The sequence below is a fragment of the Saccostrea cucullata genome, unplaced genomic scaffold, assembly GCF_032062105.1.
Source record: "Saccostrea cucullata isolate Sc308-1 unplaced genomic scaffold, CSIRO_AGI_Scuc_v1 ctg1545, whole genome shotgun sequence".
Classification (NCBI taxonomy): domain Eukaryota; kingdom Metazoa; phylum Mollusca; class Bivalvia; order Ostreida; family Ostreidae; genus Saccostrea; species Saccostrea cuccullata.
In genome coordinates this window covers 1-25,843 of record NW_026918245.1, presented here as the reverse complement: position 1 = coordinate 25,843, position 25,843 = coordinate 1, and the positions used below count along the sequence as shown (strand labels likewise).

Genomic DNA, 25,843 nt, shown 5'->3' with positions numbered 1-25,843 from the left:
GATTAGTTTAAACTTTAGTTCTGTACTTTTATGTAAAAACTACTTAAACATCAAACTTCCACCAGAGCGGTTCGTTCACAATTTAAGTACAAAACTTACTGCAGAGACGCAGAGGTCTATGGACAGTTTGCTTACACATATAATATTGTACATGCAGTATGCATGAAGAAAATCGGCAATGTCGCATGCAAAGGTTTCATGTCACGAGCATATTTTAACAGATAAATATAAGAAATCTTAAAAACAGGTCACGCAAATTTCAGTTTTTTTAATTACTTTATCAATGGAACAATTAATTGGTTTGCGGCCGATTTTTGACGCTTGCGTCAATATATGTTTCTTGTTGTTTTCTGTGATATATTCATTTATACCCTGGTTGGTGACAGAGGAACACTTGAAATTTAATCCACCCTCCCCCTTCCCTCCATTATGAGTTGAATGAGTCCATATAATTTATAAATGCCTTACAATATATTTTGGTTTTAATAGGACTGTAAAAATCTAATATCTAATAAGACTGAAAATGAATTATCAGTAAATGTGAATTTTTTTGGAAGGGGGATTGGATTGGGGGGCATACATGTAAATCGAACTTTCGGTTCAGACTGAATATAATGACAGCAGGTATTCTTTCAATGCGCTTTAGTTATAAAACCTGTTCGGAAACTATTATTGATTTACTATTTAGCTGACTACTTGATAATGATTTATGCCAATTTTTTTAAAATTTATAATCAAAGTTAAACTAAAGATATTGAAAATGTTCGCGTTTTCTGAGACAACCCTCGTAAGTTTACATATTCAATACTTTTTGACAATTTTGTCGGATACGTACATGTATAATCGCTCGTGGATTTTCTTTGAGAATTCCCACTTTCTAGCAGCCAACACCAACACCAATCTGCAATCCCCTTCCCGGGAAGCACAGACCTTTCATAAATTGCATGGCCCATGACCCCCCCCCCCAGCCATAAATAGGTACTACAGTCAATTCTCGAATTATCGCCATTCGATTCATCGCCATTTTCGCAATACCGCCATGATTTCCCAAGAACGTTTTTCCTGCTATATAAAATTCTCTTTTTAACGCCAAATTCGCATACCGCCACCCTGTTTTCACAACAAACGTCCATTTTTAAGTGTCAATTTTCTCGATATACCGCCACAGGTGCATGTGGTCAGTGAAGCGCGACTAATTGGTTGACAGCTATCCCTGTTGTAAAGCATGCAAAGGCCGAAAAGGTACATGCAATTAAGTAATTAAACAAAATAAACAACAATTTTAACATGAACTGTTATAATTCTGTTCTCTGTTTAATAAATATCATTTAATAACAGCTTCACCATGAAAGCGGTCGTTGTTAAAGTACGCCGATAACGATAATCACATTATTTTATGATCTCTGTTTTAAACAATGCAAAGTTTGCTGAAAATATAATTATACGGTATAAATTGTGAACATTTCATTAACAATGATGCCATAAACAATAAATTTATTCTAGAATTCATTTTACGTTCAATCGGCAATATATCACGACGACGACTCAGCATGGTTTTTTTTATCAATACCAGACGTGCAGATTTACATGCATACACATGTACTTGTCTTTCATTCATAACTGCACATTTTTTTTTTTAGCGAAATTGTACATGAAAAAAAAATTACTTGAAGTATTTTTAATCAGAAATATGTTTTTATATACATGTACATGTAATAATAAGAATAGAAACGCTAAATGGTATTTCTAAGAACGGTTACTCTACTTCTTGTTTTCTAAAAGATGGGAAATTCGATTCATCGCCAAATTCGTTATACCGCCATGATTTCTAAATTACAAAAGGTGGTGGCGGTTTATCGAGAATTAACTGTATTTCCCTTTCTGAGAGTGTTGAGTTGCGAGCTTTTCCTTCAGAAATAGTAGATTGGATTTCCTTGTTATTGTACATGCAATTCCTTTGTATGTCCCAATTCACGCCATACCGTTTTCTATCGTACAAAACGCATAATGTTATGAAGTGGTGGCATTTTATCGTACATAAAAACATGCACTAATATTTGGTAAAGATAGTGGAAGTATAGAAGGTAGATCACAAATTAAGGAATGTGATTGTGTATGCTATTGGACATTACGGATATACCTGCATGGGTTTAGGTTTTGAAATACCCGAATCTGTGTACATCAAACCAAAACACTAATTTTATTGCTGACAACTTGCAAAGACGATCTGCTTTCCTTCGTAACAAAGGTTCGGGACGGTTTTGTAAGACTTTTTTGTTTTCATCTGTATGACTCTTCTAATCTGAAAATCCAAGGATGAAGGGCAGGGGAGCCTTTAGCTTGATCAGATAACTCAAAAGCTGCTGAATGTAGCTGACCATTGTAAGATTTTCAGAATTCGACTAGCATGGGTACAAGTCTTTCTTTCTTTTTTTTCTTTTTTTTTTACCGAATTGGCATCCCCCTTTCCAGATATTGCTAAAACGCGGAACGAAACGGAAAATATGATTTCAGATAGATTAAATCCCTTAAATTACACACATTTGATCATAAACGGTTTATCTTATGCATATTTAATCCCTCATTATTAAATACAAGTTGATTTAGTTATATACTGTCTCTTATTCACGAAAATCGCCGATATAGAATTGACGCACGCAAGTATTTTGCTTTTGAAAGGGGGCGGGCATAGAATAAAATAAACTTACCCTGAAAAATCTTGACAAACGGTTTTGATTTGGAAGGTAAGTAATCAAGTTCAAGCTTATATTCTCTCAGTACATTTTTTTACACAACTTACAACTTTAGGCTGTCCAAAATTCGTATACCGTGCACGGAGGTCTCGGAGAAATAGGCACTCGGATTTTAGCAAAACTATACATTCCATACATAGAAATAGACAACATGTGAACCCTCTGAGAGTCTATTCTTTCATGTAAAGTGACAAGTTTACTTAAAACTATTATGAAACAATAAGCCTACATGATTACAAATATTGACCGTATTTTAATTCAAAAATGAATAAATACTCATTTCTTCAAAGATTTCGTTTGTTCGAATTTTTCCCTTCCTCCGGCGTACGTTTTGAAGTTTATAGGTGACATCAAACGTACAATTACTTCCAGTCAGCCTTATCACATTAACAAAAAGTATGTGATGGGGGGGGGGGGGGGTCAATGACATTTCTTCAGTTAAAAGCTTATATAGTATTTGAAAAAAGGTGGGGGCAAAATTTTGATATCTGTATGATCCATGGTGAGAGAACAAAAATCTAAAAAAAAAAATTCTGAAGATTATGATTAGAGGCAACCATAACAGGATAACACACCTGGAATGGAATAATGATGTTAAAATTTTATACTAAGGCCACTTCAATTAAAGAAAAAATTACATGTATTGAATTAATTTGCAATCTTTAATGTTTTAGCTATTAATCTTTGAATTTCTTGATATGCATAAGCATATACAGAACCACTGCAAAGCTGGCGGATTTAAGGGGGGTGCTTTTGTGTCCAAAATATGCATAAGATTTAATAAATCAATTTTTGATGTGGTTGTGGGCCCCTGCCCCGACCCCAAACTGCCCCCTTTCTACAAGATTTCTGGATTCTTCACTACATACATGTACATGTATGCATGAGCTGAATGTCAAACATATGTCTTTACAGATACATGTACATGTATACAAACACCAGTAGCCTTTTTCCTTCCGCTTTTTTCAAAACCATATTTGCTTTAAAAAAAAAATAGATGAATTTTCGTTATATATGACTTCGATATCAAGAAAATTGCTTTTTGTGTGATTTTTTAGAATCTAGTATATTTGCTTGACACTAATTTTCCGTACCGTTTTCCGTTCCGCGTTTTAGCAAGACCCCCCCCCCCCCCTCCCCTTCCCGATTTACCACTGGCTTCAAAATATAAATTTAATTGTGTAAACATGTAAACTATAACTTTGGATGCTGCTGCATGAAATATGTGCCAAAAAATAATAATAATAATTACATGTAATAAAATAAACATTTGTATTTGTATGAGCTATTTCGGACTAATGATGTGCATACTATCTATATAGTATTCGGCAACTTTTTTACTTGTATTGTTTTGTTGAACTGCTATGAACTACTGCAGATTTATTATCATTATTATCATGAATATTATAATATTTATTTTTCACAATAAAAGGCTTTAAAACATATTTAATGTTGGACCATACTTTTAATGTTACATTAAAAGGTTATCGTATTCGATGCATTTCCATTTTATTGTATATTTTATGGTTGTCATATATTTTGTTCGGAGGTCACACTATGACTGTAGTAAGACTACATACACGTACATTGAGGAAGACTCGTAGAAAATATAAATATACTGAGGTATTTCAGATTTTTTTAAAATTAATCTTTTAATAAATGAAAAAAAAAATTATTGTGCTATTTTTGTGGAATGAATTGAGGTCTAGGATATTTTAGTACTGTTGTTCAACACTACATGTACAACCAACGGACACTCTAGATAGTCTATACACTTGTGCAGATGATGTACAAACAGCATAAGTAACAAGGGGCATCTTTAGGTACCATTTATTCTTTGTTTTCAAAATATTTTATTCATATTCATAGGTATTAATAGTTTACGATATCCAGTGATGGTACTTAAAATCAGAAAATCTCATTCTGTGTCAATTATGCGTCATTAATATCGATATCATGAAAATTGTGTCGGTAAAATATCTTTTTTCCGTATGTTAACTTTTGCAAAATTCATATTGATCACAGGTGACAACCAACACTATTTTAATAGTGTAACTGCGATATGTATTGATGAACTTATATACGGAGTATAAAAATGGTTGTTGCATGTGAAAGGGTATAATTTCAGCAAAAATTACTCATTTTTCAATATAATTTAACGATTTTACACGACCATTCCATGTTTAGCGCGCATTAGTGACGTCATAGTTAAAAATTACGTCATTTTGTGCCTGTAGAATTTAGCTCGCATCTTCCTTACTTCAAAGCATAACATCAAAAAATTGTACAAAGAAGATTAAAATATCATTTTATTTTCGGTGAATTACTGCTAATACCGTACTTTGTTCTTTTCTTTAAAAAAAGAAGCTTTCTAGGATGCTTATCAGAAGGGTAGTAACAAGGTTAAAGGACAGGGACGGACAGTATGCGATATTCCAGAAAGCCAAAGATTTTAAGAAGTGGAGATTTTATGGGTAAAGTCGAGACTCTTAGTGTAGCAAACTTCTGAGAAAAGTGTCTGATAGATATTTGCAGAAATCCATTTTGGCAATATCCGCATTTTCAGCATATAATTAACTTTTAAATATGATTTGAAGTAATCAGTATACAAATTGTCAATAATTAATGAAAGGAGAGAGTTTGACCTCTTTATTCGACAATCTCAATTTTTGGGCTCTTTTCTGACGGGTTCTTAAGGAACAGGGTCTACAATCCTAGACCACAATTCTTGAGTGAGCTAAAAAAGATTATGGACCTTCAAATGAGTGTCTATGCAAAAATATGTGACAAATTAGGTTATATACAAATTTCAAGAAGCAACTTCATTTGTTGTTGAATTAATGCAGATCATTTGGAACATGTAATGTGAACTTTTGACGCTGTGAAGTTCAACATAGCAAAAATGGCACAACTTGGAAATTTTGATAATTTTCATTAATGTTTAAGATTTTGTTCAGTGTTTAATATTTTAGTTGGTAATTCAATATTATGAATCTTATGGATATGTGCATCAGTTTGATAAAAACACTTATCTGTATCTCTTTCTTTTGTCTGTCAAATTGAAGACTCAAAATGTAACATATATTATAAACACCCTGTATCTACAATTGAAATATGACCACTATTGAAATAATTATTTCAATAGTAGGTGAGAGTGCATTTCAATATGGTATCCATAGGTTTCAACCACTTTTGAAATACTTACAGTATTGAAATAAAAGTTTCACCGCATCAGCAAAATTTGAAATAATTATTTCAATATTTATTGCAGTTATTGTTTGATGCACTATTAAAATCAATAATTTATTCCATATTGAAATTTAATTTCGAAAGTGAACATTATTTCAATAGTGGTTGCAGACTTTGTTTTTTATTGAAATGAATCTCATCCACTATTGAAATGATACCGTATAAGCACAATTTTTAGTAAGGATTTAATTTTGGCATTATTTGTGAGGGTTCTGAAATTGCTAAAATTAAATATCACAAAAAATAAACTGTCTTTAATTTGTGATGGCTTCATTAGTGAGCATTTTAAAATCGCTAAAATTACTTCTTGCTAAAAATAAAATACCATTTTTTAAGGACGAATCGCAAAATTTGCATTTTGCTAAAATTTCCACTTATACGGTATTTCAATAGTAGTCGTATTTCAATAGTGGAGACTATCTATGTTTGTTATTGAAATGCAGTCTCAACCACAACAGGTACTAGTAATTATTTCAAAACTGGTCGTATTTCAATAGTGGTTATACCTACGTTTGTTACTGAAATGCAGTCTCACCCACTATTGAAATAATTATTTCAATAGTGTTCATATTTCAATAGTGGTTAATACCTGTTTGTTATTGAAATGCACTCTCCACCACTGTTGATATAATTATTTCAATAGTGGTCGTATTTCAATAGTGGTTTTTACCTATGTTTGTTACTGAAATACACTCACAACCACTATTGATATAATTATTTCACTAGTGGTTGTATTTCATTAGTGGTTACTAACTATGTTTGCTATTGAAATGCACTCTCAACCATTATTGATATAATTATTTCAATAATGGTCGTTATTTTAATAGTGGTTGCATCATCGCCCCTTCCTAACACCAGATAGCAATAGGTCACCTGAGTGACTCAGGTGACCTAAAAATGCTAAGTGTTCCGAATAGATGTGCATCAATTCATCAAATAAATGAACTTTTTTGCAGGGAATCAGTCTGTTTTGCACTGGGAATCAGGTTATTCACAATGACTTTCAGGATAGCAGCACAATATATTGATTTACTTTTAAATAGTGAAAATCAGTAGAGGTTTTATAAATTTATTTGTCAAGCTAGGCATATATATATATAGAATGGAAAGTTGAGGATAAATTTTCAAAGTTGATTTTGAACAAAATGCAACTTTTTATCAAGGATAAGCAGATAATTCCTTCTATCAATCAGGTTAAATAGATTTCAAGCCTGACTTCCAACATATTTTCCAGAATAATAATGGAAAACTTGAAATTAAATTAATATACTGATCGAAAGAAAAAGATTTATAGGGTAAATTCTTAGGTGAAATAATTTCATTTTTCCTCATGTATTTTTCTTTCTACCAGATAGTATTCATATCTAACATTTACAATGATCTTTAATGACAAGAGGCCCAAGGGCCTTGAATCGCTCTTCTGATAAATTGTACAACCTATCACTTGTATTTGAAGCCTCTAACCCTAAGTATTCTAAGACCCAAGTTGCATCAACTGACAAAGTTTGATGATTCTTAGCCAATTAGGACTTAAGATATTTAAATAAAGCTATAAAAAACCATGAGTAGGTCACAGTGACCTACTTTAAGATTGAAGTTTCTGAGGACTCAAGATGCATTAATAGACAAACTAAGATTGAAAATTCTAAGCCAATAAGTATTTGAGATATTCAAAAGTAGGTTTGATTATTCTAAGCCAATAAATAACAAAGATACTTAAATATAACCATAAAATGTCGAAAGTAGGTCATCGTGACTTACGTTTTGGTTGACATGTTTCAGAGTCCCAAGATGCATCTGCTGACCAAGTTTGATAATTCTAAGCCAATAAATACCTGAGATATTCAAAAGTAGGTCATCGTGACCTACTTTTTGGTCGACAATCTCTGAAAACCCAAGAGGCATTAACTAACAAAGTTTGATGATTCTACACGCATAAGTACCAGAGATACATAAATATAGCCATATAATGTCAAAAGTAGGTCACCGTGACCTACTTTTTGTTTGACATTCTCTGAAAACCCAAGATGCATCAACTGACAAAGTTTGATGATTCTAAGCCAATAAGTACCGGAGGTATATAAATATAACCATAAAATGTCGAAAGCAGGTCATCGTGACCTACATTTTGGTTGACATTTTTCAGAGTCCCAAGATGCATCTGCTGACCAAGTTTGATAATGCTAAGCCAATAACTACCTGAGATATTCAAAAGTAGGTCACCGTGACCTACTTTTTAGTCGACATTCTCCGAAAACTTAAGAGGCATCAACTAACAAAGTTTGATGATTCAACCGATAAGTAGCAGAGATACATAAATATAGCCATAAAATGTCGAAAGTAGGTCACTGTGACCTACTTTTTGGTCATCACTTTCCGAAAACCCAAGATGTATCAACTCACAAAGTTTGATGATTCTAAGCCAATAAATACCTAAGATACTGAAATATAGCCATAAAATGTGAAAAGTAGGTAACCATGACCTACATTTTGGTCGACATTTTTCAGAGTCCCAAGATGAATCTGCTGACCAAGTTTGATGATTGTTGGTCTGAAGGTAATCGAAATATGCCTTTTAAACAATATGAAAACAAATGCTTGCAAAATATTAAAAGTAGGTCACAGTGACCTACTTTTTCTTAAATATGTTTATTTACAAGATTTGATGATTCTAACCCTCTCAGTGTCTGAAATAATGGAATTAAATGTTTCAAAAAGGATAAGTCATAAAGTTCAAAAAGTAGGTCAAGGTGACCTACTTTTAAGTTGACGTTGTTTAAGGACCCAAGATGCATCAACTGACAAAGTTCGATGATCATAGGCCTTAAAGTGTCCAAAATATGCCTTCAAATCAATTTGAAAACAATTGCCCACTTTCAAAAGTAGGTCACCATGACCTACTTTTGAGTTAACATGATGTGAAGTCCTGAGATGCATCAACTAACAAGATTTGATGATTCTAGTCCTTATAGTAAGCAAAATATAAACATTTTTATTAAATTTAGGTCAACTTTGAAGTGACCTTGAGACCACGCCCTTTGCCCCAGGGTCATGCCTTGAACAATTTTTAATCTTCAACATATCCTAGTCCTTGTATGTAAGTTTGGTGAAAATCTGCCTGGTGGTTCTGGAGAAGAAGATTTTTTAGCAACCAGTCCTTTTGGTGTTGTGTTCCTGGTTATCTTCCCTTGTTTTAGGGTCCCAACCCTTATTTTAGTATAAATGGTAGCCCATGGGCCAAGGATACCCTGCGGCAATTTTGACACTTATTGGCCAAGGGGTTCTTGAGTTATGGCCCATTTTCTAAAACATTAACGCACATCGCACACCACAAAAATGACCATAGCATTAACTCTTTCAGCCTTTGGCTCAGAAGAGCTAAAAATTTAACCAAATCTCAGCCAATTTTGCCTCCTAATTCATGAGTTAGTGAACTCATATGAGGATGCCCCCCCCCCCAAAAAAAATGAAAAATGAAAATTCTCATTATTTTCAATGTCTCCATTGCACATCTGTCACAGCATCTTCATACTCCTTGCATAGAATTTATTATTATGTTTATCCTTTAAGTTATATTTACAATATTTTGTTTCGTTTGTTAGAGATTTATTGTGCAGAGAGGCATGGCCATCAACTCACGCAGCGACGAGACGGCCACACCCCTATGTATAATAAATTTCTTACCAAAAAACAAAATATCTGTAAATGACTTGTGTCATGCATGGTCATTTGCAAATGAAAATTTGAAACCTTATTGCACACCTACAAGACATCACCAACCATCTCCCAAAAAAATATTAGGGCTCTATGAAAAATGTATGAGGGGTTTTGGGACCCCCAGGGGCTTTTTACTTTAAAAACATCTTTTCTGACCCAATTTGACCCCCAAAATGAAAATGAAAATTCCAAAACCTTACTGCACATCTACATGACACCAACAACCAACTCCCAAAAGATAATTAGCACTGTGTAGAAACGGACTAGGGTAAATTGCGTTACCCTAGTCCAAGATGGCGACAAGCTCCTACGCTTCAAATTTCGATGAATAAATATCGGTGAATACCTATGATATAACTTACTTTATCTTGCACCAATTTGTTTTGCAGCATAAGTTTTTCTTGCTCAGAAGGAGACTTCATTTAACTCTGCGTAATTAACCAGAAAACACGTCACGAAGTTTTGGCATAGACTAGGGTAAAGTCGAAGAACTGTTTCTTTACGATTAGGGTAAAGTTTTTTCGAGACTAGGGTAAAGTTATTTATTATACAAACTAAATGTACACAGAACAACTGCCTTATACAATTAATAAAGTTAAGAAAGGCTTTCTGGAAAAAATTCAAATGCTGTTACTTTTTAAAATAGTATTATTTCTTTTTATCTTGCATAAAAATCATGGAAGCAAAATTAATCGTCTAACGAACGTATCTCTATTTAAAAAAGGTTATATAACAGTAAATGCATATAAATAAAATTTTTTTAACAATGTATTATGATGTGCATAGCTGTATCAATATCCACAAAAAATAGTTTTGAGTTTGTTATTTGTTTTTATTTGTTTTGTTTTGTTTGACGACGCATTGGCGTTGGAAGCAAATTGAAAATGGGGGGGGGGGCTAAGTGAAATCTTTTTTACCTTCAAAAAAAAAAAAAAACCCCTGACAAGCCAAAAAATAAAAATGAAAATTCCATTTCCTTAAACAAAAATCCTATTTCGTGTGGGGGGGGGGGGGGGGGGGGGGGTGTTTAGGTGGTAAGTTCGAATTTCAGTACCATACCTTTTTTTTTTTTCGAACACCACCACTTATACAGATTTTAACCTATACTAAGAGGTGTCTGTGGACAGTGAGGGGGTGGGGGTGGGCTCAACCTACGAAGATATGTTCAATGTCTATACTAAGTATATATTTGGGAAAAAAAGTGGGGGGGGGGGCTAAGCTCCCCTAGCCCCCCGGTTCCGACGCCTATGCGACATATGAAGCCATCATTTCGTAAGTTCTACGGTCTATACAATGATCTAGTCAGCAAATACAATTTATCATTGAGTCAATTGCTGACTGGCGTTATTCATACTTATTGTTAGTCCATTATTTATACACTGAATTGACGATCGATTTTCCCGTCATTTCCCGATCATAAAAAGGAGCACATGGCGGGTGACAGGGGATGCTCACTCCTACATGGTACCTGATCCCACCTCCAATATTTTGGAGGTCCGTGTTTGCTCTGCTCCTTTTTTGTAATTGTGTTATGGACTTTTGATCTTAAATACTGTTCGTACTCTCCATATGTTCCATTTACAAAAGCGATGTCATTAAATAGTCGAAGTCAGTACCTCGGCTCCCCTTCAAAACGAACTTTTTATTCGAATAGTTCTGAATTTATTAAAGATTTAATACTACTGCTTTTATTTGTGCTGTTTTAAATACTTTTATGCAACTTCAAAGGTGCTTAGACAGAAATTTGATGCAATTGTTTTCTAAAATTTTCGGCATAATATTATATGAATGATATGCGATAACAAACCATCTGGGTTTCGCGAACACCATCGGACTTTGGAGTTTTACCTATGTTACAATAGCATTTTACACGGAAATATAATTTTAAAAACTTACTCTATAAATCTAGAAATTATTGAAACTAAGAATTTCGGGATGCGCTTAATTGATACATCCTTGCAGAGCAAATTTTATCCTTAATACCATCGTCGGAACCCACGGGTTTTCTCTCCGTTACACTGCATTTAAATGCAGTGTAACGGCGCAGAGAGAAAACCCGTGGGTTCCGACGATGCCTTAATACATGTACTTATGAGAAGTGAAAAAATTGTTGTGTTTTAATAAAATATATTAAAAGTATAATCCAGAAAAATTAGAGTAGAAATGTAGGAAAGCAAAACACCAACTCACCAGTATTATCAGTCCGTATACATACTCAGTGATGTGTACAGAGTTGAACACGGTAAAACGTCAACATTAGCAAAATCTTCGTGCGCTTTTTACAAAAACAGAAACGTTTCACAGTTGTTCAACTTGTCAGAGCAACACCTTTAAAGAACAAGAGGCCCAGGGGCCACAGCGCTCACCTGAGCACATCGGGCTTGAATTTAACCCCCCCCCCCCCCAGGGCATTCATCATTTGAACAAACTTGAATCTACACTACCTGAGGATGATTCCATATAAATATCACTAGTCATAGCTTTGAAGTACTTGAAAAGAAGATTTTAAAAGATTTCCCTATATATCCCTATGTAAAATTTGGATGGGCCATTTTGCCCCCATCCTAGCTCCGGGGGTCATGATTTGAACAAATTTAAATCTACACTACCTGAGGATGATTCCACATGAGTTTCATCTTTTCTGGCCCAGTGGTTCTTGAGAAGAAGATTTTTAAAGATTTTTCCTATATATTCCTATGTAAAACTTGGGTCGGCCATTTTGGCCCCACCCTAGCCCCGGGGGTCATGATTTGAACAAACTTGAATCTACACTACCTGAGGATGATTCCACATGAGTTCCATCTTTCCTGGCCCAGTGGTTCTTGAGAAGAAGATTTTTAAAGATTTTTCCTATATATTCCTATGTAAAACTTGGGTCGGCCATTTTGGCCCCACCCTAGCCCTGGGGGTCATGATTTGAGCAAACTTGAATCTGCATTACCTGAGGATGATTCCACATGAGTTTCATCTTTCCTGGCCCAGTGGTTCTGGAGAAGAAGATTTTTAAAGATTTTTCCTATATATTCCTATGTAAAACTTGGGTCGGCCATTTTGGCCCCACCCTAGCCCCGGGGGGTCATGATTTGAACAAACTTGAATCTACACTACCTGAGGATGATTCCACATGAGTTTCATCTTTCCTGGCCCAGTGGTTCTTGAGAAGAAGATTTTTAAAGATTTTTCCTATATATTCCTATGTAAAACTTGGGTCGGCCATTTTGGCCCCACCCTAGCCCCGGGGGGTCATGATTTGAACAAACTTGAATCTACACTACCTGAGGATGATTCCACATGAGTTTCATCTTTCCTGGCCCAGTGGTTCTTAAGAAGAAGATTTTTTAAAAATGCCATTAATTTTTCTATAATTCATAATTATCTCCCCTTGGAAAAGGGCGTGGCCCTTCATTTGAACAAACTTGAATCCCCTTTACCCAAGGATACTTTGTGGCAAGTTTGGTTGAAATTGGCCCAGCGGTTCTTGAGAAGAAGTCGAAAATGTGAAAAGTTTACAGACAGACGGACAGACAGACAGATGGACGCCGGACAAAATGTGATCAGAAAAGCTCACTTGAGCCTTCGGCTCAGGTGAGCTAAAAACCTTACATAAAGAAATTATTAGAATCCGAACCCCGAATATAGATTTATTTTTTCTCTCGAAGAAATGCTTTGCCAGTTACCTTAGAAGATACAGCAGTGATAATTTTTCGCATCGTTTCTCGGTCATATATACAATGTAAGAATACTACAAAAACCCCATTTCTGGCCATTATGCACACGTCAATACAATAAATAGATAAATAAAATCCCCCCTTTCTTTATAAATTTTAAATAATTGATCTGTAGATGTTTGAAAATATTTTCGCCGCAACTAAATGAAAAGAGCGTTGTTTCTCCTACTCATTTAGTTATATTATGTCCATAAATAGGATTATAAACTAACTGCAAGAAGTAGTAATTCGCCATTGGAATTTGCTCTCGGTTCATTTTAAAATCAGAATTTTTCCGTTTATTAGTGTTTTGTGCAATGATTTTATGAAAACGTCCAGAGTGTGTGTTGAGTCTGCTCAATGAAAAAGGTAGGATAACGAACAGTGATCTAGCACTGAAAACTACAAACAATATAACTCTGTGGACAGGTATAAAACACGGACCCCTGGCAATTACAGAAGTAGGATCAGTTGCCTAGAAGGAATAAACATCCCTCAAAATAGGATTCTTTAGGTCCTGAAACAAGGAAAATGATATTTTACACGTACTTTACCCTAGTCACCAAAAAAGCTCAGAATATCTTTACCCTAATCAAAAATTTACTTTACCCTAATCATGCTCAAATTTTGTATTGGCAATCTGGCTTTAATCAGCCAATGTCATGCCGCCTTTTGCGATAGTTGTGTTCTTCTGTACGAAATAATTCAATTTTAACAACAAAATTTATGATAAAAGTCTGTATAATGCTGAAACTACGTGCAAAATGATCGAATCGTGTTTGCTAGACGCCATCTTGGACTAGGGTAACGCACTTTACCCTAGTCCGTTTCTACACAGTGATTAGGCTACTTGCGTTTTACTGTGTAAAACGCAAGAGGAGTTCAGGGAACTAGGGGCTTTTTGCATTTAAAACATTTCTGACCCCATTTGACCCTAAGGGTGAAATAGAACATTCTGAAACCTTACTACACATCCACATGACACCATCAACCAACTCCCAAAAGTTGATTTATAGGCTACTGTGTTAAATGTAAAAGTATTTGAGGAAGCCAATCAATTGATCATCGTCATAAAATCAAACAATCTGCCAGTTATTCCTTATATTTACATGGTATTGATTTTGCCAATCCATGTGCTAGACGCCCCGCTTCTTGTCTCTATTCTATTTGCCCCGCCCTGCACTTGATTTTTTTTAACCTAGCTTATCGATGAAACAGAACATTGATGAAGAAATAAAGTACATTACCTATTTGTAATTTCATCTCAAACTAGTGCTAATTGTAACAGGGACCGTTACAGATGTTCCCCAAACGCTCCCCAACTCCCTTTTATAGTCATATCCCCTGTAAGCGTAATTAAATAAGACAAACTTTATGCATTTGAGACTTTAACAACGTTTACCCAAAAGTGTACCATGTTCATTTAAATTTTATCATTGCACACTTGCGCATGTGAATGCGTGTGCGTAATGACCATATCATATTGTCTACACAATCTATATATTTAAATATGCTAAATATTAAAAGTATTTAATCCAAAAGTATAAAAAAAAAACGCTCCTTCAAGTGTATTTTTGATTTAACCCATTTCACGTGCACGCACGGGCATACATGAGCACCGTACCTTCCTAAAGTCCATTACATCTATCTATGTTCTAAATCCCACCCCATTTGGTTGAAAACCAAGGGAGTGATAGCTGTTTAAAGTTTCAGCCAATCAGATTGCAGCGCACGTACTTGCACGTGTATGCATGTGCATGGTGACCAAACCTTTTTGTAGAAGTCCATTATATATATCTATGTTCCAAATCCCAACCTGTTTGGTTGAAAACCAAGGGAGTGATAGCTGTTTAAAGTTTCAGCCAATCAGATTGCAGCACACGTACTTGCACGTGTATGCATGTGCATGGTGACCAAATCTTCTTGTAGAAGTCCATTATATATATCTATGTTCCAAATCCCAACCTGTTTGGTTGAAAACCAAGGGAGTTATAGCTGTTTAAAGTTTCAGCCAATCAGATTGCAGTAGTCGTACACGCACGTGCATGCATGTGCATGGTGACCACACCTTCTTGTTGAAGTCCATTATATATATCTATGTTCCAAATCCCATCCTGTTTGGTTGAAAAGCAAGGGAGTTATAGCTATTTAAAATTTCAGCCAATCAGATTGCAGCGCACGTGCAAGCACGTGTTTTCATGATAATTGCTATATATCATGTTGTAGGATATCCTAATGCATGGCTATGTTCAAAATTTCAAAGGATTTCGTCAAAAAACAAGAAAGACATTGATACTTTAGTTTCAGCCAATCAGAGCGTAGCGCACGTGCATGCGCATGAGATCTTGCCATATTGACCACGACATCTTGTTTATACTACTAATATATCCTTACATCATGAGTTTCAAAACATTTCATCAAAAAATAGAAAAGTTACGGCAGTAAACATTATATTTGTCATTTCACGTGTCGCACGTGCGCGCTCTTGCAAGCACGTGCGCGCAAAATGACCTTCGTTCGGCAACTCTACATAACATGCCTACTGACCCTAAAAAGGTTTCACCTAAGTCGGATGTATAGTTTACAAGATCACTCGTGGACAAAATTTTCCCAGGAAGAAGAAAAATAATAATAATAATAAGAAACAGAGTAAAAACAATATGTTCCCCAACTTCGTTTGGGGAACATAACAAAGGCATTGGAAATGTAAATATTATGCCATAAAGATAATAACTTATATTCAGACACTTACAGAGCACATTGACAATCATGGACTGACTGCTTGATCCCGTGCCTCCAATGCTGTAACTGTTTTGTGCTGTACACGTGTAGGTATCAGCACTGCCTCTCTGTATGTTCTGTATCAGTAGTACAACACCATTTTGTCTAAATCCAGAGTCACCTGTCTTGGTCCAGTAGATAGTGGTTTGGGCAGGATTTCCATCGGTGATAAAACATGTGACAGATAGATCATCTCCTTCTATAATGTCTTTATTTGTCAAATTGGACACAGTTGGAGGATCTACACACAATGATGAAAATAGAGGTAAAATTTTCTTAATCTGATCCTCCTACTATGCATCAATATTTTAAGATTAATTTGAACTCTTAGAAAATTATTATGACAATGCAACAAATTAAATGGATATAAATCTTTTTTTCTTTTATTCTTTTTTTTTAATTCTTTTATTTTATATTATAATAAATTATTTATAAACAATGGCATACACATACATGTAACTGTTTTTAGAAATATTTAACTAGTCATTGCTGATATCAGAAATATGTTGCAGCCATTATTCTCACATCAATAACAAGAGGCCTATGGGTTACATCGCTCACCTGAGAAGCTTTGATCATGCTATTTTTAACCAGATTTTTCCCTCGTGACCTATTGTGACCCATCGTACCCAACATTGGCGTCGGAAGCAAATTGAAAGTGGGGGGGCTAAGTGTAAGAAATTTTTTTTTTCTACCTCCAAAAAACCTGACAAGCAAAAAAAAAAAAAAAAAAAAAAAAAGATGTCTATTTCCCAATTTCCCAAACACGAAAATCTTATTTCGTGGGGGGGGGGGGGGGGTAGGTTGGAACTCCAGTACCAAAAATTTTCTTCCAAACACCAACACTTTTCCCAATTTTAACCTATACTAAGACGTATCTGTGGAAAGTGGGGGGCTAAACTTACGAAGATATGTTCAATGTCTATACTAAATATATATTTGGAAAAAAAGTGGGGGGCTAAGCCCCCCCTAGCCCCCCCCGGTTCCGACGCCTATGCCCAACAGGTCATAATTTGGACAATTTGAAATGTACACTATCCCAGGATGCTTCCACATAAATTTCAGCCATTCTGGTCCAGTGGTTCTAAGTGAGAAGGAGAATTTTAAAGTTTTTATCCTAAATATTTTGATGTTAAACTTTGATTCCCTATTGTGGCCCCGCCAATCTCCCAGGAGCCATGATTTGAATAATATAGAATCTACACTACCCCAGGATTCTTCCACATAAGTTTCAGCTTTCCTGGCCCAGTGGGTCTTGAGAAGGTTTTAAAATGTTTTTCCTATATATTTCTTTCTAAATATTTGATTCCCTATTGCGGCTCCACCCAACACCGAGGGACCATGATTTGAAAATTCAGAATCTACATTACATAAGGATGCTTCTACATAAGTTTCAGTTTTTCTGGCTAAGTAGTTCTTGAGAAGAAGACTTTTAAAGTTTTTTCCCTACATATTTCATTATGTAAAACTTCAATTCCCTATTGTGGCCCTGCCCAACCCCGGGGGTCATGATTTGAATAATTAACAATCTACACAACCCCGGGATACTTCCAAATAAGTTTCAGTTTTTCTGGCCCAGTGGGTCTAGAGAAGAAGATTTTTTCACATATATTTCTTTGTAAAACTTTTATTCCCTATTGTGGCCCGCCCAACCCCAAGGGGCCATGATTTGAACAATTTAAAATGTACACTACCCTAGGATGCTTCCACATATTAAGTTTCAGTTTTTATAGCCCAGTGGTTCTTGAGAAGCACATTTTTAAAGATTTTACCTATATATTTCTTTGTAAAACTTTGATTCCCTATTGTAGCCCCGCCCAACCCCCGGAGTTCATGATTTGAACAATTAAGAATCTACACTACCCCAGGATGCTTTCACATAAGTTTAAGCTTTTCTAGCCCCGTGGGTCTTGAGAAGAAGATGATGACCCCAACTTATTTTTCTTATTTCTTGATTATCTCCCCTTGTTAGAGGACCTGGCCCTTAATTTTAACAATTTAAATTCCCCTTCGCCCAAGAATGCTTTGTACCATGTTTGGTGTAAATTGGCACAGTGGTTTCAAAAATGTTAAAAGTTTACAGATGGACAAACAGCTATAGTCAGCTAGACAGATAGACGGACGGACAAAATGTGATCAGAAAGCTCACTTGAGCATTCGGCTTAGGTGAGCTAAAATATGATGAAACATTTCATACATTACAATGATTACATATCATGTACATACCCAGTGTTTGAAACTCGCTGTAAAATTAGCTAGACATGCAGGGCTGATTGCTAGTGGAAGTTGTCAGCCCTGCCAAAAATGTACTTGTCCGAAAAAAGCATTTGTCTTTTAAAATTTCGTTTTAACAGTAATGTGAATGGGGCCAGCTCACTATATATTGGATTACTTGATATCGCGATTACTTAACTAAGCGGAACTCTTTCGCGATGGAGGTAGGAAACGTCTGTTTGTTTGGGCAAATGTGCTATTAAATTAATACAATGCAAGATCGATCATTGTAGAATTTATAAGGACAGATAAGTAAAAAAAATCCTGGTGGAAGGGTAGCTAAACAATCAATGACCCAGCCTAATTAATTTTTCAGAGAAGCTAATCCTAAAATGTTACATTTTACGATATTTTTAACTAAGCGGGCTCTTCTCATTAAATATTTATTGAAAATCATCACATTGTAAAGCTGATAAAATTTTCTACACTTTCCTTATTTGACAATCTACTATTTGGAGTTCAATTCTTGGAATACATTGAACTTTCGGCGTAAAATTGTTCGAATCATTCGATTGTCACTACTGTAAACAATGCCATGTGCCCCAGTAATCTCGCGAGATTTAGAGATTTTTCGACTCCCCCACAAAAGAGCGGTAGTAAGTTAGATAACTGTGAGGTACTTGCGATATTACGATATTACTACTTGTTACTCTTTGAAGCTAGTAATATTAGTTGATTTGAGAGAGGTTTATCAAATTTTAATTTATAGAAAAATTTTACACGTCCAGCCGGGCGTCAATACATGCAAATCTGTTTGCCCGCGACAAAATCTGTGCTCTCTGGCGGTCAGGCGCATGGTTATTTTAAACACTGATGACATACCAAATTTGAAAAAGAGAAATGAAAATAAACATAGTTCGTGATCTTGATACACTTGGTTATTTGTCATGCTGTCTGCATATTGCCATAACTGCCTTAGCTTTTACATTTCAAAATTTATCAACCACAGAGGTTATTCTGCAACATCAAAAAAACAAATTCACATAATTAATTCAGAAAATGAATATTAAACTCACATTCGACATTGATGATCATGGACTGCTTGCTCTGTCCTTTGTTTCCCGATGAGTACTGATTTTCTGCTGTGCATGTATAGTTACCAGAACTACTGCTTTGTATTTTTGTCAGATTAAGTACATCTCCTTCCTGTCTGAAAGAACTGCCCTGTCGTGCCCAGTACACATTGGTCTCTGATGGCTGTCCTTTATCATAAAGGCATTTTTTGTTGAAGTCTGTTCCCTCTATGGCTGTTGTATTATTTAAAGTGTGAACAGTTGGAGGACCTGAAAAAGTTTCATACTCAGGCTGTAGAATACAATGGAGATGAGAGGCCAACAGGCCATATAGGTCAGCTGCCAGTGAGTATTGTGTAACAATTTTTCAACAATTGAATTTGGTTTGTTCTTTTTAAAACCAAAAGCCATGTTATTATGTTCCCCAAACGAAGTTGGGGAACATATTGTTTTTACTCTGTTTCTTATAATTATTATTAAGGTCTTCCGTCTTCACGGAAAACCTTCTAGTGATTCTGCTGTTTATTAAGGTCTTCCGTTTCAGACAGAAGACCTTATAGTGATTGTACTGTTTCTTTTTATTATTACGTCTTTCCACCTTTCTGTGGAAAGACCTCTTGAAATGCTTCTGTTTTTTATTAGGTCTTTCCACCTTTCTGTGGAAAGACCTCTTGAAATGCTTATGTTTTTAGGTCTTTCCACCTTTCTGTGGAAAGACCTATTGATTTTCTTCTGTTTTTTTTTTTATTTTTTATTATTTTTCCGCCGTGTGATTTTGAGTTTCAAGATTTATCGAAAAGATTTTAAGTTCATAAGAATGTACTCCGTAAAAGATTTTTGCAGTTGACCCTGCGTATATGAACTATGACCTTTTTCAGAGTTATTACCCCTTTCGCAAAAAAGCTTGTTATCGCTACTCCTCCGAAACCGTAATCCGTAGGGAAATGAAACCTTCACTAATGTCTTCGACTTATTTAGTAGACACTTCATTGGTTCATTGCGAAAGTATTCGTTGACCCCTTCAATGAGTTATAGCCCCTGGAAGTTTTTGAATTTTACAAATAATTAAAAATTTTCAAAACGAGACGTTGTAGAGACATGGGACTAACTGCATAAGATTCACTGACCTTTGGTCTTGAAATTTATAGAAAGGTCAAAGGTCAAGGTCATTCCAAAACTGAGAAATTAAGCTCTTTTTATATCTCTTTAGTCTTTCAACATATGGAATATGCCTTTGCATCATTAATATGTACTCTTAAAACTATTTCAAATATTACATTCATGTTCCTTAAGATTAACCCTTTCAAAAGTTATTGCCCCTTGTGCAAAAAACCTTGTTATCGCTACTCCTCCTAAACCAAAGACCGTAGAGACATCAAACCTTCATTAATGTCTTAAGGGTCTTTAGGCCTAACTTCATTGTTTAAGTGCGAAAGGATCTGATGACCCCTTATATGAGTTATTGCCCTTTAACTTCTTTGTACTTAATATTAAACATTATAACTTGAAAACTATAAGTCATAGAGGCATGGGGTCAATTGCATTAGACCCTTGACCTTTGACCTTGAATATTTTTCAAGGTCAAAGGTCAAGGTCATTCCAATTTTTTTTTTAAATTTTCATTTTATTTATGATTTAAGACAATTTTGGTTTCTCTTTCACGGAATTTAATTTTAAGGAGTCAGATATAAATAAATTTGAAATTCAAAGAAGGTGGAAAGACCTCTTATTGTTCTGTGAACAATAAGTCTCCTAGTTTATTTTATTTCTCACCTTATGTTTTGACACCGTAAGACTTATCGAAAAACTTTATAGTTCATGATACTGGATATTTAAAGTTATTCCGAAAAATGACCCCCCATGATTTAACTTAGGCCCCTTATGCAGTTTTTGTCCCTTTCACCATAAAGCTTGTTATCGCTACTCCTCTGAAACCGTAAATCGTCGAGATGCAGAACCTTCACTAGCGTCTTCAACTAATTTAGGAGACTTTTCAATCTATTCATTGCAAAAGTTTTCTTTGACCCCTTCAATGGGTAACTGCCCCTGAAAGTTTATAAATTTTGTAAAAAAAATAAAAATTCTCAAAAGGAGAAGTCGTAGAGACATGAAACCAACTGCATAAGTTTATTGACCTTTGAACTTTAAATTCATTTCAAGGTCAAAGGTCAAGGTCATTCCAAATATGAAATTTAATTTTTTTTTAATAGCTCTTACATCCTTGAACATATACATTCATCTTCTGTCTGTGATATGCACTCTTAATACTCTTTCAAAGATTTCAGTCTTGTCCCCTAAGATTGACCCTTTTAAAAGTTATTGCCCCTTGTGCAAAAAACCTTGTTATCGCTACTCCTCGGAAACCGTAGACCATAGAGACACCAAATCTTCACTAATGTCTTAAGGGTCTTCAGGCCTTACTTCATTGTATAAGTGCCAAAGGATCTGATGACCCCTTATATGAATTATTGCCCTTTAACGTCTTTGTACTTGCTATTAAACCTTATAACTTCAAAAGTATAAGTCATAGAGGCATGGGGTCAATTGCATTGTGACCTTTGACCATTGACCTTGAATTTTTTTAAAGGTCAAAGGTCAAGGTCATTTCAATTTTTTTTTTTTTTCATTTTTTTAAAATTTATCCTTTTAGGACAATTTTGTTTGCTTTATTCATGTAATTTAATTTTAAGGAGTCAGATAAAACGAAATTAAACTTCAAAGAAGGTGGAAAGACCTCTTATGGTTCTTTGAACAATAAGTCTCCTAGTTATTTTATTTCTCACCTTATGTTTTGACACCGTAAGACTTATCGAAAATCTTTATAGTTCATGATATTGGATATTTAAAGTTATTCCGAAAAATGACCCCCCATGTTTTAACTTAGACCCCTTATGCAGTTATTGCCCCTTTCACCGTAAAGCTTGTTATCACTACTTCTTTGAAACCGTAAATCATCAAGAAATGCAAAACCTTCACTAACGTCTTCAACTTATTCAAAAAATTTTTGAATCTGTTTCTACCAAAAACTAACCCCTCAATGAGTAACTGCCCCTGAAAGTTTATAAATTTTATAAAAAACTTAAAATTTTCAAAACGAGAAGTCGTAGAGACATGAATCCAACTGCATAAATTTTATTGACCTTTGACCTTTAAATTCATTTCAAGGTCAAAGGTCAAGGTCATTCCAAATATGAGAAATAAATTTCTTTTTGATAGCTACATCCTTAAACATATACAATATATTCTCTGTCTGTGATATGCACTCTTAATACTCTTTCAAAGATTTCAGTCTTGTCCCCTAAGATTGACCCTTTTAAAAGTTATTGCCCCTTGTGCAAAAAACCTTGTTATCGCTACTCCTGGGAAAAGTAGCCCATAGAGACACCAAATCTTCACTAATGTTTTAAAGGGTCTTCAGGCCTTACTTCATTGTATAAGTGCCAAAGGATCTGATGACCCCTTATATGAATTATTGCCCTTTAACGTCTTTGTACTTGCTATTAAACCTTATAACTTCAAAAGTATAAGTCATAGAGGCATGGGTCAATTGCATTGTGACCATTACCATTGACCTTAAATTTTTTTTAAAAGGTAAAGGTCAAGGTCATTTAAATTTTTTTTTTTTTTTTCATTTTTTTAAAATTTATCCTTTTAAAAATTTTGTTTGCTTTATTCATGTAATTTAATTTTAAGGAGTCAGATAAAACGAAATTAAACTTCAAAGAAGGTGGAAGACCTCTTATGGTTCTTTGAAAAAAAGTCTCCTAGTTATTTTATTTCTCACCTTATGTTTTGACACCGAAGACTTATCGAAAATCTTTATAGTTCATGATATTGGATATTTAAAAGTTTTAAAAATGACCCCCCATGTTTTAACTTAGACCCCTTATGAAATTATTGCCCCTTTCACCGTAAAGCTTGTTATCACTACTTCTTTGAAACCGTAAATCGTAAGATGCAGAACCTTCACTAACGTCTTCAACTAATTTAGGAGACTTTTCAATCTATTTATTGCAAAAGTTTTCTTTGACCCCTTCAATGAGTAACTCCCCTAAGTTTATAAATTTTATAAAAAACTTAAAATTTTCAAAACGAGAAGTCGTAGAGACATGAATCCAACTGCATAAGTTTTTTTTACCTTTGCCCTTTTAAATTCATTTAAGGTCAAAGGTCAAGGTCATTCCAAATATGAGGAATAAATTTCTTTTAATAGCTCTTACATCCTTAAACATATACAATATATCTTCTGTCTGTGATATGACTTTAAATACTCTTTCAAAGATTTCAGTTGTCCCCTAAGATTGCCCCTTTTTAAAAGTTATTGCCCCGTGAAAAAAACCTTGTTATCGTCCCCTCGCCCTCCTAAGACCCCAAATCTTCACTAATGTCTTAGGGTTTCAGGCCTAACTTATTGTATAAGTGCCAAAGGATCTGATGACCCCTTATGTGAATTATTGCCCCTTAACGTCTTTGTACTTGCTATTAAACCTTATAACTTGAAAAGTATAAGTCATAGAGGTATGGGGTCAATTGCATTGTGACCCTTGACCTTTGACCTTGAAAATTTTCTAAAGGTCAAAGGTCAAGGTCATTTCAATTTTTAAAAAAAATTCATTTTTTTAATTTTTCCTTTTAAGACAATTTTGTTTGCTTATTCATGGAATTTAATTTTAAGGAGTCAGATGAAATGAAATTAAACTTCAAAGTAGGTGGAAAGACCTCTTATTGTTCTTTGAACAATAAGTCTCCTAGTTATAATTATTATTATTTTTTCCCCTTTTCTTGTAAGACGGATTTCTCAAAGATGGCTGAGTGGATTTTCTTGAAATTTTCAGGGATGGTGCTGAATGAAAATACGCTTAGACTTTTTTTTCGTTTTTTCAAAATTCACTTCCGGTCGTCAGATTTGTCCGATTTCTGTTTTTTTCAGAAATAATTTGTCATAGTCATATCTCAGAAAGAAACAGTAAGAGATTAAGACACCAAACTTATAGGAGTAATAGATCTTGATAAGTAGGCAGGCCCATTTGGGTTAAGATCGTCTGCCGTCACTTCCGGTCGTCACAGGAAGTGATCAAAGAAAATCGAAAATTTCAACTTTTCTTTATTGAAATTTTTTTTTGCATCATATTATAGCATCTTATTTGTAGTTTCGAAATATGTCAGTCCCATCGGAAACAAAAACGACAACTTCCGGTTATAAGAGAAAAACTGCATATTTTGAGTATTTTTCTTTCCCATAAATATTTTTTATAGATAAAGTATTTGTAATGATTTTTAGATATGTTATTTAGACTGCAAATGTCTACAGTAACGTCAAATATCTTAGTAAAGTTCACTTCAGGTCGCGTGATTTCTTGTCCTTAAATTGAGAAGTTTTCATAGCTAGATCTCGTAAACGGTAAGAGATTAAGACACCAAACTTATAGGAATGGTAGATCTTGATGAGTAGGCAAAACCATTAGGGATAAGATTGTCCACCGTCACTTCCGGTCGTCACAGGAAGTGATCCAAGAAATCAAAAATTTCAACTTTTCTTTTATGAAACTTTTTTTGCATCACATTATAGCATCCTATTTGTCGTTTTAAAATATATGAGTCCCACCGGAAACAAAAACGACTCCTTCCGGTTATAAGAGAAAAACTACATAATTTGAGTATTTTTCTTTCCCATAAATATTTTTTATATATAAAGTATTTGTCACGATTTTTAGATATGTTAATCAAACTGCAACTGTCTACAGTAATGTCAACTATCTTTGTAAAATTCACTTCCGGTTGCGTGATTTCTTATCCTCAAAATGAGAAGTTATCATAGCTAGATCTCGTAAACGGTAAGAGATTAAGACACCAAACTTATAGGAGTGATAGATCTTGATGAGTAGGCAAATCCATATGGGTTAACATTGTCTGCCGTTGCTTCCGGTTGTCACAGGAAGTGAACAAATAAATCTAAAATTTCAACTTTTCTTATGGAATCTTTCTTAGTAATATATTATAGCATCTTATTTGTAGTTTTTAAATATGTCAGTCCCACTGGAAACAAAACGACAACTTCCGGTTATGAAAGAAAAACTGCATAAATTTAGTATCATACTATCCCATAAATATTTTTTTTATAAAAAGAGCATTTGAAATGATTTTTGATATGTTATTCAGGCTGAAATGTCTACAGTAACTCCAAATATCTTATCAAAAATTTACTTAATTTCCTGTCCTCAAAATGAGAAGATAATATTTCGAGATATCTTAAACTGTAACAGATCAAGCTTAAGACACTAAACTTATATGAATAATAAACCATGAATATAGGGCAACAAATATAGGGTAAAATGCTCGCCGTCACTTT

General features: G+C 34.5%; 1 protein-coding gene across 1 annotated transcript in view; it reads right to left on the bottom strand.

Moving 5' to 3' along the window:
* LOC134260245 (hemicentin-1-like) overlaps nucleotides 1-19,764 on the bottom strand; it is a gene marked incomplete at its 5' end in the record, with an annotated part of 95,849 nt that extends 76,085 nt beyond the window's left edge. Inside the window, 2 exons of the mRNA XM_062742819.1 lie at nucleotides 16,179-16,448; nucleotides 19,498-19,764. Of these exons, the coding sequence (XP_062598803.1) occupies nucleotides 16,179-16,448; nucleotides 19,498-19,764 (537 nt within the window). The remainder of the gene's footprint in view (nucleotides 1-16,178; nucleotides 16,449-19,497) is intronic.
* Between the last annotated feature and the right edge of the window lie 6,079 nt (nucleotides 19,765-25,843).